At 50.9% G+C, this 14,370-nt stretch overlaps 1 protein-coding gene across 14 annotated transcripts in view; it reads right to left on the reverse strand.

The window, feature by feature from the left end:
* The window catches only part of ARHGEF9 (Cdc42 guanine nucleotide exchange factor 9), a 162,909-nt gene that overhangs the window by 49,322 nt on the left and 99,217 nt on the right, over positions 1–14,370 (reverse strand). For all 14 annotated transcript variants that reach the window (XM_064427237.1, XM_064427238.1, XM_064427236.1 and 11 more), the window contains 3 exons: positions 13,757–13,936; positions 4,915–5,106; positions 68–247 (listed from right to left, as the gene is read on the reverse strand). In XM_064427237.1, coding sequence (XP_064283307.1) covers positions 68–247; positions 4,915–5,106; positions 13,757–13,882 — 498 coding nt within the window. In that variant the 5' untranslated portion in view covers positions 13,883–13,936. The remainder of the gene's footprint in view (positions 1–67; positions 248–4,914; positions 5,107–13,756; positions 13,937–14,370) is intronic.

The following is a 14,370-nucleotide window of genomic DNA, read 5'->3' on the forward strand; positions in this document are numbered from 1 at the left end:
AGAGGCTGCTGCCTCTGGAGTTTCCCTGTCCCTCCCCAGGCCTGAGGGGCAGTGGCCCTGGACTCACGTGTTCCAGGAAGCACGGTCCGATCTCGCTGAGATGGGGGTCCTCGTTGTTGTACTGCTTCTCCAGGTCCCGCACAAACCCCATCTGAAACCTGTAGATGTCTTCAATGTTCCCAAAGATGATTTTCAGCTGCTCGTCACTGAACATGTCCCTCCTCTTCCGGCACTGCTTTAAGTAACCCTGTGAGAGTGAGAAAGAAGGGTTTGCAGAGAGCAGCAACACCAGGGGTGCTCAGTGCTGGGTGCCTGCTCCTGCACACCCCACTGCCCCCAACACCTCAAACCCCTCTCCTACAAGCACTGCTGCTTCCCTGTCCTTCCAGTGGCACAGCTTCCACAGAAAGGTGTGAGGGGCTGTTTGAGCCTGCTCTGATTTCTCCTTTCAGCCCAGTAATCAGGAGAAGGAAGCTGCTTAATACCAATATCAGGTTCTGTTTAATATCTTTATCAACCACCTGGATGAGGGGATGGAGTGCACCCCCTAAAAGTCTGCAGCTGATGTGCTGGAGGGTGGGAAGGTTCTGAGCAAATCCCCTCATCCTCCCACACTTCACCTGTCAGGATGATCATCACTGAATCACAGAATTGTAAATGCTGGAAAAGACCTTTGGGATCACCAAGTCCAACCAGAATGATTTAGACTAGAAACTTTGCAAGGCCAAATCTCAGATGTTGCAACTGGCCTGGTCCATTTTGCAGCGTCCTGACTGGAAGGAAACAACACAGGGGTCATCAGGAGATGACTCTGCTTACTTTGCTTGCCTTTATTATATAGGAAGGGGAAAAAATGAAGGGAAGAAAATGCCAGCAGCTCCAGTGGAATGGCTAAATTTGGGAACTCAGGATGCTTAGTCACACTGCCAGCTGGTGACATGCAGCTGCTGGGCCACAATGAACACTGGAACCCTGCAATGAACTGTCCTTCAGCCTCACCATGTGGTTCCTGGCAGGGAGAACTTCAGACATGAATGAGAAATGCAACTTTGGCCGACCTGGCCTGGACCCAACCTCTGCCACGTGCAGCTCAGCTCGGGGGATGCCGTCACCCTGAATTTCCTGGCTTTTTCAGCTGAGAACTTTGGGTTATGGAACACCTTCTACACTTCCTAATCTAGGTCTCTCTTCCCCCAGGAGCTCCTTGATGACTCATTTCCCTGGGCTTCCCCCTCTGATTTTCCAAGGCCACGAGGAATGGGAGCAGGCTGCTCCCCACACTGTGGGATGGTCACAGGGCAAACTGAAATCCAAACTGGGGAGAAATGACACAGAGCATCTCTCCATGCAGATTTTCCTGTTTACCTGATAATCTCAGAACAGCCTGGCAAAAAAAAAAAAAAATCAAGGAAAAAGCCAAGGAAAAAGCCAAGGAAAAAGCCAGGACAAAGCCCTCCCTGTGCCCACAGGGCAGTGTCCCCTCACTGTGCTCTGTGACATCCCTCCCTCCCTCACACAGGAATGTCTCCCAGCCCCAGGGCTGCCATTGGCTGTGATTCCCATCCTCAGTATTCCCACCCTCCCTGTGCTGCTTCATCATTTCTCTGGAATCACGTGTCTGGAGGAGCTGAAGTAGCACATTTCTGTGCAGGCACCTCTGAAAGCACAGGGAGAATAAAGGAATGCGAGGAGTTCCCAAGCCTCATCCTCTCTGTGCGTTTGAAGGTGGTTTCCAGCACAAGGCAGGAAAAGGAGACTGAAGATTCATCCATAACACGCAGCAGAGGAGGCTGCTGCAGAGTTTTTCCAGTAAATTTAGTTCTGTTACATAAAACAATGTCATCTCCCTTCTGCTCATCCCGTCAGGTTTGCTCAGAGAAGGGATAGCTGACTGATGAGCAGATGTTGGAGAGTGTTTTGCTCAATGAATACCTAAAAATAGCTGCCAAACTGTCTGTCTTTAAAGTACTTTTCCATGTAGTCCCTGAAGAATAGGCCAAAGTTGGGCAGGATTTGCAGGAGGTTTATGTGCTAAGTTTTCTTCACCCCCAGTGGGCTTAGAGACAGCCAGGAGAGGTGGTCAGTCCATCCATCCATCCATCCATCCATCCATCCATCCATCCATCCATCCATCCATCCATCCATCCATCCATCCATCCATCCATCCATCGTGTCTGGCTGACATCAGGGTGAAGGAAAGAAGAAGGTGGCTGCAGGCTGGAACTTCAAAGGCAGCTGTGAGGATATTCCAGAGTTTTTCCTCTCTGAGCCAGCTGGGCTGTCCCAGCCCCTGGAACCATGCCCAAGCCAGGCCCAGCACCAGCTGGGCTGTCACCCAGTGCTCTCTGTGCAGGGGTCCCAGCACACAGGTGAGGGTGGTGCTGAAGGACACACAGCCAGAACCAGCACAAGAGCAAAGCTCAGACTGTTTGAACTGGAAAGGCAAACCAGAGCCAGAGCTGGTCGCAGGCAGCCAGGGCTGGGATCCTGGTCCACAGCAAGCCATGGGAGCAGCGGGGCTTTGCTGTGGTAAGGAATTCCCTCCAACCCAGCTGCTTCCCACAGGCCTTGGCTGGCACAGGGGATTTTCATCCTGGTGCTGGCCAGCTCCTGAGCTCCCTGCTTGGCCAGACGTGCCATGGGTGTTGGGAGTAATAACAGGGTGTGCAATGACACTGGAGCAGTGGGGAGCACCACTCTCCAGGAACAACCTCCCATCCTCAGGTGCCTCACTGGCATCTGGATTTGTTATTCACTGCAGCTCAGAAACAATAACCACACACTGCTAAACTCAGCACTAAACCAGGCTCAGCCCAGCCACAGCTGCTCTGCCATCCCCTCTCACACCAAATAAAGAGCCCTGGGAAGAGGGGAATGTGCCAGTGTCAGAGCAGCTCATCAGGGGCTGTCTGCTCATGCTGTGGCACAAACAACAGCCCTGCCACCCCACCAGGGGAACGGGGACCCCAGTCCAACCTCAGCTCTCCCAGTCCAGCCCATCTCTCCCAGTCCAGCCCATCTCTCCCAGTCCAGCCCAGCTCCCCCTGTCCAGCCCATCTCTCCCAGTCCAGCCCAGCTCCCCCAGTCCAGCCCAGCTCCCCCAGTCCAGCCCAGCTCTCCCAGCCCAGCCCCACTCACATCCCACTGTGCCAGCCCCCGGCTGACAGAGCTCTGGGAGCCTTCCCCAGCAAAGGGGATTAAACTGAGCATAATGAGCCTCTCCAGCAAGGCACAGCCCATCGTTGCACAGATGAGAATGCCCGTTTCAGTCCTCCTCCCTGTTTAGCTGAATCATTTCCTGGTGCTCTACCTGCAGGTAAGATTTATCCCCTCAATCCCAGCCTGCATCACACAGAGCAAAGAGAGAGCTTTCTGGATCTCTCCTGTCTGGGATACATCATTAGGGGCAGTAAATCAGTGTTCTCCCACTGTAGCTGAACCTGTCTGCACCTCCTGAGAATCCCAATTGGCAGAAACATGGTGACATGGCTGGAGATGTAAGTTAAGGTTTATTTTCACTTCTTTTATTTTCGTTTCCAACAGAAAAGCACAAATGCAGGAAAAGAAACAATATGTGGAGAAGTGTCTGCAGTCTTCCCTTCTCCAATGCAAAGCTCTCTGACCAAAATAGCACATTGAAATTAAGCTCATTTGTTTCCAAATTGAAATCCCAAGGCTCTTCCATATTTGAAAAGTGTCATAGATGCTTTTTGGATGGCTGCTCTGCCTTGCTGGGAGAAAAGCAGCAAGGATGAAGGGAGGAAGACATTACTCTAAGCACAGTTCCCAAGGGACTTCACCACATTGACTGGGCACAGGCTCACTAAATCCTAAACATTGCGAGGGATGAGCTGAAAGCCATCCCCAGACTTTGATTTCAGGGCTAACAAACTTCTGCCTCTCAGTGATAAGGACATCTCCACACACAGTGCCCAACCTCTCTGGCACAGCCACGTGCTCTCTTCCCAAACACCCAGCACCACAGGCTCTGCACTCTGGGCTCAGCTCAGGGCACTAATCCTGAACTTAAGGGGTTGTAGAGGTTAACTGTAACCTGATGAACAAGAACCAAGCGGGGGATTTGTGGGGTCAGTCACTAAAGTCCATTGCTTGCTGGGTCCCTTCCTCATTTCCCATGGTGGAAATGTTTTGCCCTCAGTCTTGCCATAAAAAAGGCAAATGGGGCCCATCCTGAGCCAGGGGAAATTGTGAACCCGACATGAAAGGCACAGATGACATGGGTAACTGATTGGTTTAATTACAACCTAATTTCCTCAATCACAAGTTCAAAAGTAGATGGCATTGGGTTTTAATTAAGAGGGCTGCTTGGAGGATCTCAACCTCATCATGTTTTAGTCAAAGAGCTATGGAATAAAGGTCAGGAAATTGCACTTTTGGTTAATACAAACTAAAGGAATTATCAGATCCAGCAGGAAATTCTCAGAACTGTCAATACATATTGACAGATGCTGCTCCTCCATTAGACACAGTCCTCACACACTTCAGCTTGTTCCCAAATCACCCAGGGACAAACCCAGGCTCAGCCCTTGCCAGTCCCCCACCATGGGCAGGTGTGCCAGCCCCAGGTACCCCACAGATGTCCTGAGGTGTTTGATGTAGTGAGGACAGAGACAGGCCAGCCCCCAGGTGTGCCAGCCCCAGGTACCCCACAGATGTCCTGAGGTGTTTGATGTAGTGGGGACAGAGACAGGCCAGCCCCCAGGTGTGCCAGCCCCAGGTACCCCACAGATGTCCTTAAGGTGTTTGATGCAGTAGGAACAGGCCACCCCCAAAGGGTGCCCCAGCCCAGGTACCTCACAGATGTCCTTGAGGTGTTTGATGTAGTGGAAACAGACCCAGGCCAGCCCCCATGTCCTGTTCCCAGCCCCCATGCCCTGCTCCCAGCCCAGGTACCTCACAGATGTCCTTGAGGTGTTTGATGTAGTGGCGCTCGGTGCTCATGATCTCGTTGATGACGTTGGCTCTCATCTGGTCGCGGTTCTGCACGGTCCTGCCCAGGCACAGGCAGTCGGCGCTGGGGTCCAGGTGGCCGTTCTGCACCTCGCTGGTTCCCTCCTCCACGCCATCCTCCTGGTTCACCCATAGCTGCAGGACAGAGCACGGCACAGGGTTATTCCAGCAGCAGGGCTGGCTCAGGGCTGCACGGCTCTGGGAGATGTTGGATCCTCCCTTCCTCAGCCCGTGGGCTGTGCACAGAGCTCCCAGCCCGCACTGCCCAGTTCCATACTGGTGCAGCCAGCCCAAATGCCCCACACACACTGCCCATCTCCTGGGGATTGCCAGGGCTGGCTGCTTTGACCCCAAATGTGAAATCCCCCCGAATGAATGAATGAATGCTGCCAAGAGCTCCCGACTGAGACAGACACGAGTGAGACAGAGCAGCCTGAGGAAAACTGCAGTGCTGGTGGCAGGCACACTGTCCCAGCTCCTGCCACCCCCAGCTGGGGTCCCTCTGAACACAGGATCCTCTGGGAGCAGGGGAAGCCCTTCCCAGGGGACTGATTCCAGGTGGAGACGTGGCTGGTTCAGAGATCTCTGAAGTGCACATCAGCTCTGGGCTGTGTTTCTGGAGCTCTGTAACCTCCCAGGCCAGGGGTCTGAAGGAGCCATGATTCCATTTCTCAGCAGCTTTCCTCACCAGCTCACAGGGACAGCCTTCCTGGCTCAGGCAAATCCCACATCTCAGCACTGGGATCCCCAAAGCACACAGAATGGACACCCCTGAGCAAGTCTCCTAAACCTGGGGGCTGAGGGCAGCTTTGGACAGGTGCACTGGGCACTGAAAATTACCAAAAGCAGTGAGAAAGTGTGCTCTCAGCACACTGAAGCTTCTTTCCAATATCAAATAAAAAACATCCACAGAAATTGCAAATTCCACCTCTCCCCTGTGTGTCTGAACCAGCCTGTGCTCTGCACACACCAGACGGATCAAGGGCTCCTTCTGTTACCTTTTCCCACAAAACCTGCTTAAAATAACTCTGATTGACTCAAATTGGGCTAAAGGTAGTTTGTAAACAAACATTAAATAAAGCTTAGAGCTGACAGAAATACCCCTGTCTTTCACAGACCACCTCAGCTGTGATGGAAATGAAGCAACTTCTCTCCTCAAGTGTTTGAAGTCCCCAAATCCTGGGGACTTTCAAACTAAAAATAGATTTTCCTGTGAGCAGTGGAACTGTCCACACACAGAGTACAAGCAAACCAGGCAGCATCATTAACCTGATCTTCAGGCTTCCTTTCAATGTTAATAGTGTTTCCTGCTTCCCCATTATTCGGTTTAAACTGGGCTTTGCACAGATTGTAAAGGGCAGCGTTCCTGTAAATTAGGAAAGTAAAAAACCTCCAAACCTGCCCCTGCTCCCTCCCTGCATTCCCAACCAGCAGCTGTTCTGCTAAATCACCTCTTGCAGCTCCCACGTTCTGCCCTCCCACAGGGAGTTGTAAAGGCCAAGAAAAAAACCCAAAAAACCAAAAAAAACCCCCAAAAACAAACACCAAAAAACCCAAACCCATCTCTTCTTTAGCAGGATGTTCACGATGCTGCAAATCTGGGGGATCAAAAAGGGGTTTTGTAGGATTTCTATCAGCACTGGGAGGCCTGGCTGAGCCCTGGGTCACTGTTAGGGAAAGGAGGGAGCTGGTGATCCAACCCCACCAAATACAGTGGAATCCAGCATGGAAAAGCTCTCCTGGCACACTGAAATATTGTCTCTTGTTCAGAAAAACAATCCAAAAGCTGGCTAGCAAAGTCTCTCTCTCAGCAAACCCACCCTCCTCTGGAAGAGGTTTGGGGTCCACTGAGGCAGAGCCACACCCCATGAACATGAGCAGTGGTTTATGATGAAAAATAAATTAAAATAAATAAAAATTAAATAAACAAAAGAAGTGCTGCTGCTGAGCAATGTCCCTGTTGGGGTAAGGGACCTCGGGGTCAACTACTGACACCAGTGCCACCAATTTCAGTGCTGGGAAAACCTGGGGGCACCCTGAGAAGGGAAAATGGGTCCTGGGAAGGACAGGATGGCCCAGGGAGTCCTGCAAGGGACACGTTCTGGTGGCAGCTTCACTGGCATTCCAACAAACAGATGTGGAAAATCCAGCAGCACCAGTGTGGGGATTAAACCCTGCTGGCTGAAGTTTAAAATAACTTCCCACCCTGCTTTTCTTCTCCTACAGAAAGGGATTTTGCAGCCTTCCCAAACCCAACGGGAACAGCCTGTTACCAAGTTTGCTGACATCCCTGCCAGTTTGGCAGCAGAGCACATTTTCAAAGCTCTACCTCCTGGAGTCAGGTGATCAGGAGAAAAAAATTTGATTTTCACTTGAAAAAAAGCCAGAAAGATCTAATCATTACAAGGCATGTGTATGTAAGCCTGAGTCATGAATCCTAAAGGCTTTGAAACTCCAAGGCAGACAGCAAACTTACAAACTTCCATGATTCCTCAAATTCAGGCTGCCTTTTGTGCACAGCAGGAACACTCCCTCCTTCCTCATCTGCGAATCTCAGGAGTCCTGCTTTCCTGCTTAATGAAATTTTTGCTCCTTCCTGCTAGGATTCATGTTCCCAAAGGGAAAAAAAAAATACAGTTCTAGTCTAGATGACTTCTGCTTAGATTAAAAACAAATGCAACAATTTTATCAGCTCCAGAGGAAGCTGGAGGTGTTTCCACCCTGTGCTCTCCAGCCTCTGCTGCTGGAAGGATAAATCCCACTGTGTTGTTCAAACACTCCTGTTTCCATCTAAACCTCTGAAGTTCTCTGAAATTCCAGCAAGGATCCTTCTTCCAGGGCATCTTTTGAAGTGGGGACCATGACTAATAAAAGCTGAGGTGCAGTGGCAGCTCTGGCACTGACCTTGGGCCAGCCCCTGCAGCTGGAGGAGGTTTCCTCACCCAAACCCAGGGATAATCATGAAAAAACTGTTGCAATATGGGCTGAAATGCATCACCAGACTCTTGGTCCCACCCATGAGCAGCACTCTGGTGACACAGGCCTAGGGTTAGGTTTGCATCTCCAACTCTCAGGACTGGAGAGGAGCTGGGCCATGGGAAGGTGGCACTTGAAGGGTTAACTGTGCCCTCTGTCCCAGTGCCACCAGCCCAGGCTGGATCCTTGTGCCTCACTGACAGTGATGGAGCTGCAGGTGACAGCGAGGTGGCACAGCCACACTGGGGAAATGCTGGCCTTGCCCAAAACTTCTGAAATGTCAAATTGAGTGATTGGGACAAAGCTGCAAACGCTCCTGTTTCAACCCAGCACCTCTAACAGGGTGATCCCTCTGTTTCACACACATGGGCACCCAAAAGTACCTGAACTTGCCTCCTTCTGTGGGGAACAGCTGAGCTCACACTCCTGGAGAAAGGTCTGTCTGCTCCCCATCTCTCCAAAGGGACACAAAGGCACAGCTGCCCCTCCCTCTCAGACCAAATATCTCCATTTTAGAAAAGAAACTTCACAACTCTTGTTTTCTCCCACTTTCATCCCACCTCTCCAGCACTCCCAGCTCAGGATGGGTGGCTGCCATCCCTGTGGGGATTTCTAGGGAACCCTACAATAATAAATCCAGGGTCTCCTTAAACGCCTCTGCAATGGAAAACATCAGGGGCTGTAAAATAAGCACTGGGAGGGCTTCCCCCAAGCCATGAAAAACACCCAGCAACCAAACCACCAAGGCCTGAGAGCCATTTTGAGCACTTTGTATCAAAACTTAATTAAAAGAAATCAGTAAAAACTACAGGGGAAAAAAAGCAAGTTGTATAATGCTGGTCCTACATGATGTTTCCCATTGAAAGGCCCCTCCATGTGGAGAGGAACAGACTTATGGTGAGGCTCCCAGTCCTGTTCCAAAATCCACCCCTAACTGGGAAGTCATGACCAGCTCTTGTGTAATGCAAGAACTTGCAGAGGCAGATAAAAGTAAAATAATGACATAAAAAAGGCCCTTTTCCCTAAGGACCACTTCTGGGAGCCATGGAGAGCTGATGGCTGCATTGTGCTAATTCATGTTCTCCGTGGCTGATATCCTTTTAGAGAGGGGAAAAAGGAAGAGCCACGGAAGCACAGGCCAGGCAGGCTCACCTCAGTGCCCAGCACGGAGCAGATTCCTGGAAAATATCTTCAGGCACGTGGAAGACAAGGAGGGGACTGGGGAGAGCCACCAGAGCTTCCCTGAGGGCAGAGCGTGCCGGGCACATTCAGGGACCTGTGCCAGGTGCTTCCAGAGCCCAGAGCCCTGGCAGGGCCTGAAGGGGCTCCAGGAGAGCTGGGGAGGGACTGGGGACAAGGCCTGGAGGGACAGACACAGGGAATGGCTCCCACTGCCAGAGGGCAGGGATGGATGGGAGATTGGGAATTAGGAATTGTTCCCTGGCAGGGTGGGCAGGGCTGGCACAGGGTGCCCAGAGCAGCTGTGGCTGCCCCTGGATCCCTGGCAGTGCCCAAGGCCAGGCTGGACACTGGGGCTGGGAGCACCTGGGACAGTGGGAGGTGTCCCTGCCAGGGCAGGGGTGGCACTGGGTGGGCTTCAAGGTCCTTTCAGCCCAAACCAGTCTGTGATTCTATGATATAAAATTTCTATCAATACAATTTATCAGCTTGCAGCTCTACCCAAATGGTGCACAAAACCACCACTGGCACTGTGCCAGCAGCACTGACCTGGAATTATTGCAGATTTACCTGCCCAGGGCAGGCACTGGATGGAGAGGCACCAAGGCCTGATCACCTCATAATGATCAGAAACCACAACAAAGCAAACACTTTACCAGCCAGCTGGATGATGAACCTGCTTCCAGTGGACACTCACAAGGACAGAGCTCACTGCAGAGCCCCGCCAGGCTGAGGAAGGGCAGGCCCAGGAAGGGGCTCTGCAGGTTTGTGCCTGAAGGGGCTGTGGAGATTCCTGCCTGTTTGCCTGACTCAAAGAAAGGCCTCAAAACTCTGTTTTTGGCCCTCCAGACCAGCTTGTCCAAGGAAGGGCACAGTGCCAGTGTGTGATCCTTTGTGGGACCTGTCTGGCTGCAGGTGGCACAGGGAGCCCTGGGGTGCTGAAATGCTCCTTGCCTTGGAACCCCCAAACTGCAGCTCAGCCCGAGCCCAGCAGTGCTGCCCGTGCTGAGCCCTACCTCCAGCACAGCTATTTGTAAGCTGGATTTGCCACAGCAGAATCAAATCTCCTTTAGAAGGCTCTGACTGCAGCTCCATCCTCTTTCTGTGGAAATCTGATGCCCCTGGCTCAGGGAATGCTAATGCAAGGGCAGCAGTGGGGGAAAGCAGGTGAGTGATGAGCTCAACAAGATACAATCAGATTTCACAGGCAAAAAGAAGCAGATGGGGCAGCAAAATGGGGAATTACACCTGCAATACAGAGCAGGCAGAGCTAAAAATTAAACCCACCTGCCCAGCAAAGGCACGAGCTGCCAGGCACTGGGACCAGGCTCTGGGTTCACTCTCCTTCTCCACAGTGCCTTAAAAGCTCACTCCAATTTATCCAGCACTTCTCCTTCAGCAGCAGAAAATAAAGTGGGTCAAAGGCAGCTTTTCAGCAGGAAAATCAATCTAAAATTACAACACTTGGGGGAACCAAGGCAGTGGTGAGAGAGAACATGGAGCACTGCCACCCCTGCACTTCTCCACCCCTGCACCTTCTCCTGGAAGAGGAGACCATGAGGATTTTACAGCCCCTCCTTGCTCCTTGGCAGGACCATTTCTGCCCTTCTCCAGTCACCAGGCACTACAAGAAGCTGCAGTAAAAGCTCCTCAGCCCCAGTTCTGCTCTTTACCTTGGCTTAGTAACATAAGGAAGGGAGACTCAGCACTGCTGAGGTGAGAAGAAATATATTCTGCAAGCTCAGTCTGGTATCCAAAGAGACTAAGGAGAGCTTTACACAGGAATAAATCCCCCTCTCTGCCCAGAACAGGGGCAGTCTGCCATGTCCCTGAGGAGAGATTCCACTGCACAGCATCCATAAGCTTTACTCTTTTTATTTCTCTTGCAGTGGAAATATGTCAGAGCCCAAACATTAAGCCATTTGATTTCCTGTGTTTGGAGCGTCTCACCTGGGCTATTCTGGAGCCTTGATGAGGAGCTCTGCAATCAAACTTTCTTTTGAGGCTTGCTGTGCTTTCTGAAGGAGACCTCAAGGTACAGCAATGGGTCCATGGGCAGCCCTGGACTGTTATTGTGCGCTGTAAATCCCTCCCTACCAACGCTGAGCCTGTTTTTCTGAGCCAGTGTCAATGTGCTGGTTATGCACAAGCTCATCTGTAGCCCACAATGTACAGACAGCCCAAGGCTCTGCCATCCACAGAGGAGAAAAAAGTGGCATTTCCACCGCAGGAATGTGAATTCTTTTTTGAAATTCCTGCTGGTTTTCCTCAGCTGTACCTCCCAACCTGTCAGACCACTGGAAGCTGACAGGATGTTCAAAGACACCGTGCAGCCACCACAGCTGCGCCCTGTGGGTGCCCAGTGTGCTCAGAACAGGCTAAAATACACCACAGACACCTTCACCTGTCTAAACCCAGCTTGTTGCAGGGTCTTAAATTTAATTCTGGAGTTCTTATCCACCTTTCTGACTTGGGGGTTTTCATGACCTCTCTGAGTGCAGCAGCCCCTGCTGATTCACCATTCCCTGCTGGCTCCAAATTTTACTTCTCCTACACTGTGCTTTCTCTTCCCCCAAAAAAACATTGCTTTATCCTTCCAGTTTCTCCTTGAAAGGTTGTGAGCTCCCAAACCTCTGTGGTTTCCTCTCCCCACATTCCTTCTACCCACGTCCCAAGCTGCTAAGAGGATTAGTGCAGGTGTGAGCAGGGAGACAACAATTGCTGTGTGTGCAGGGAATTCAGGAGCCTTTCTGTTTGCCACCCCTGGCTGTCATGTAAAGGAGGCCAAGGGAATCAGCAGGTTCCTGTTTTCCTCTCCACTTGCAAATGTGAAGTTCCCTGCTATGAGATTTTGTGAGTGCCAAATGCTTTGCCAAAGGTTTTCAGATGATCTGGCTGGAGAGCAAGAAGCGTCAGACATCTCATTGCAAACTGGGTTCCCAGCCCAGTTTTGTCCTCAGAAGTGATTCAAAGGACTTTGAGAGGAACCCAACTGTGCAGTGATCTTCTCCTGCACTCCTGTTACTACTTACAAGAGGCCTGAAGTCTGAAATACCCTGAAATTAATCCTATTTGGCTTTATACCTGTCTGGTCTGTCTGACATCCCTCACTTGAATACTACTCATATTCTATGCAACATATTGTTCTCTTTTCCTTCTGTGCTTGCAGAAGAGAAATACAGATATAAAGAAAAGCAATTATTTTGCAAGTAAAAGTAGAACCACCCAGGCTAAATCAGGCAGTTTTCTGGCATCATCTTAAAAAAGCAGGGCTCAAAGTACAACAGAGAAAAATGCAGCCTGCTCATGATGTGAGTGATCATCTGCTCTTCTCGCAGTTCTTTCATTCCTTATTCAGCTGCTTTGGAAACCTGAGGGGCAAATCTTTCCCTCCAGCCTCTCTTCAAGACCTGCAGACAAAATGGGCCAGAACTGTTGTTTTTAAATATTAATTCTCACTAAGGCAGCATAGCCAGGCGGTGCTCCCCTCTGGAAGGGGAAAGGGCAGGTGTCTGGTCCCTGCCTGCCCTCAACAAGTGATTCCCAGATGGAACAGCCAAGCCAGCCTCTTGCAGAGCTGAGGGAAGGATTGCTCTCATTGGGACACTGGACAGAACAGGCAAGAAACCTGCCTGGTCAGGCTGTTGTGACCCCCAGCACAAAGGATGGGGATCCAGGATTTGTTCCAGACATTTGTCTGAGATTCACTGATTCCACTCTCCTTTGTTCCCCAGTTTCTAAAACCATCCTCCCATCCTTTGAAAAGTGAAGGGAGAAATGGGGAGTTCAGCAAGACCATGATCCGTGTGCTGGGGCCCCAAACACACTGGTTCATTTGGTTTTTTGGCGTGTTTTCAAATAAACAGAACAGTGCTTTCCAGATTATTCTTAAGCCTCCTGCAGACAATTCCTTTGTGACACCACACCAAAGGGCTGTTAAATCTTTTCCCCAGAACCACAAAGAAATCAGCACTGGTCAGTGCACTGAGAGGTTCAACTGGCCCAGAATATTTCAGTGTTTAAATTAAGCAAACAAAATGAGATTGTTCTATTCAGCCTTTCCAGCTGCAGCCCAGAGGAGATGTGTTAGTGACACAGGTGAGAGAGTTTCTGCAAAAAGGTTTTCACCTCAATCACACCTGACACAAATCCATTCTCCAGACTTGTTGCCACCATTGGCTGCAGGGTCAGACTCAAAATACAAACACAATTTGTTATCCCAAAATCCCAAACACAATTTGTATACCCAAAATACCAAACACAATTTGTTATCCCAAAGTACTAAAATCCCAAAGTACCAAACACAATTTATTATCCCAGGCCAGAGTAACAGCATGAACTTTTTTTGGGCTGCCCAGCTCCAGTTCCAGTCATGGATCTCTCCCTCTTGGCACTGGCCACACCTGGGGGAGACACAAGAGCTGCACCAGAGGGGAACTGTGTGCTGGGGAGGCAGCAGCAAGCAGAAACCTTCTTTGCTGCCCATTTTTTTGGACAGAAAACAGGCAAAGAAGTGGGAATCAGCATCAGTGAGAACAAACACAGTAAAAACTGGGCGAGAGCTTAGTTCTTGTTGTCCTGAGCATGGGCAGTGATTCCCCAGGGAAGTAAAAAGCAGAAAGTCACTCACCCTCACGAAGCTGGCGGGAAACCATCCTTCCTCATCGTCGATCTGACCCCACCACCAGTCCTTGTTGGAAGCATCCAGGACCTTGATGACGTCTCCTGCTTTAAACGCCAACTCCCGGTTGGCCATGGTGACGTGATCCCATACTGCCTCAGCACTGACAATGGAACCACCACTGATCAGCTTGGGGAGAGAAAGGCACAGTCAGGGAATGCCTGCAGCCCCAGCCCCTCACATGCACAGCAGCACAGCTCGCAGCCAAACCACATCTCCATTTCAGCTCCACCCTGCCCTCCCACTGTCCCCATCCTGCTCCCAGCCGTGCCAGGCAAGCTCCAGGTGCTGTGTCCCCTGCCCCCCCCGGCCTGGCACCTCCCCTGGCACTCCATACAGGCACATCTGTCAGGGACAATTCCACTGACACATTGTGAACTTCCCAAAACCAGCAAAAACAAGTGATGGTGTCCCGCAGAGGAATTTTCACTTTGGTTGAAATGTCAGAGGCTTGGGGAAGCTTTCCATGCAGATCCAAGCAAAGTTAGTGCACGTATTTAGGCAGCTTTTTTTGAAACTGGAGGCTGCCTGTTTCAGTGCTGGTGATGTACTGACACCCCTCA

This window comes from Passer domesticus, chromosome 7, assembly GCF_036417665.1.
Source record: "Passer domesticus isolate bPasDom1 chromosome 7, bPasDom1.hap1, whole genome shotgun sequence".
NCBI lineage: Eukaryota > Metazoa > Chordata > Aves > Passeriformes > Passeridae > Passer > Passer domesticus.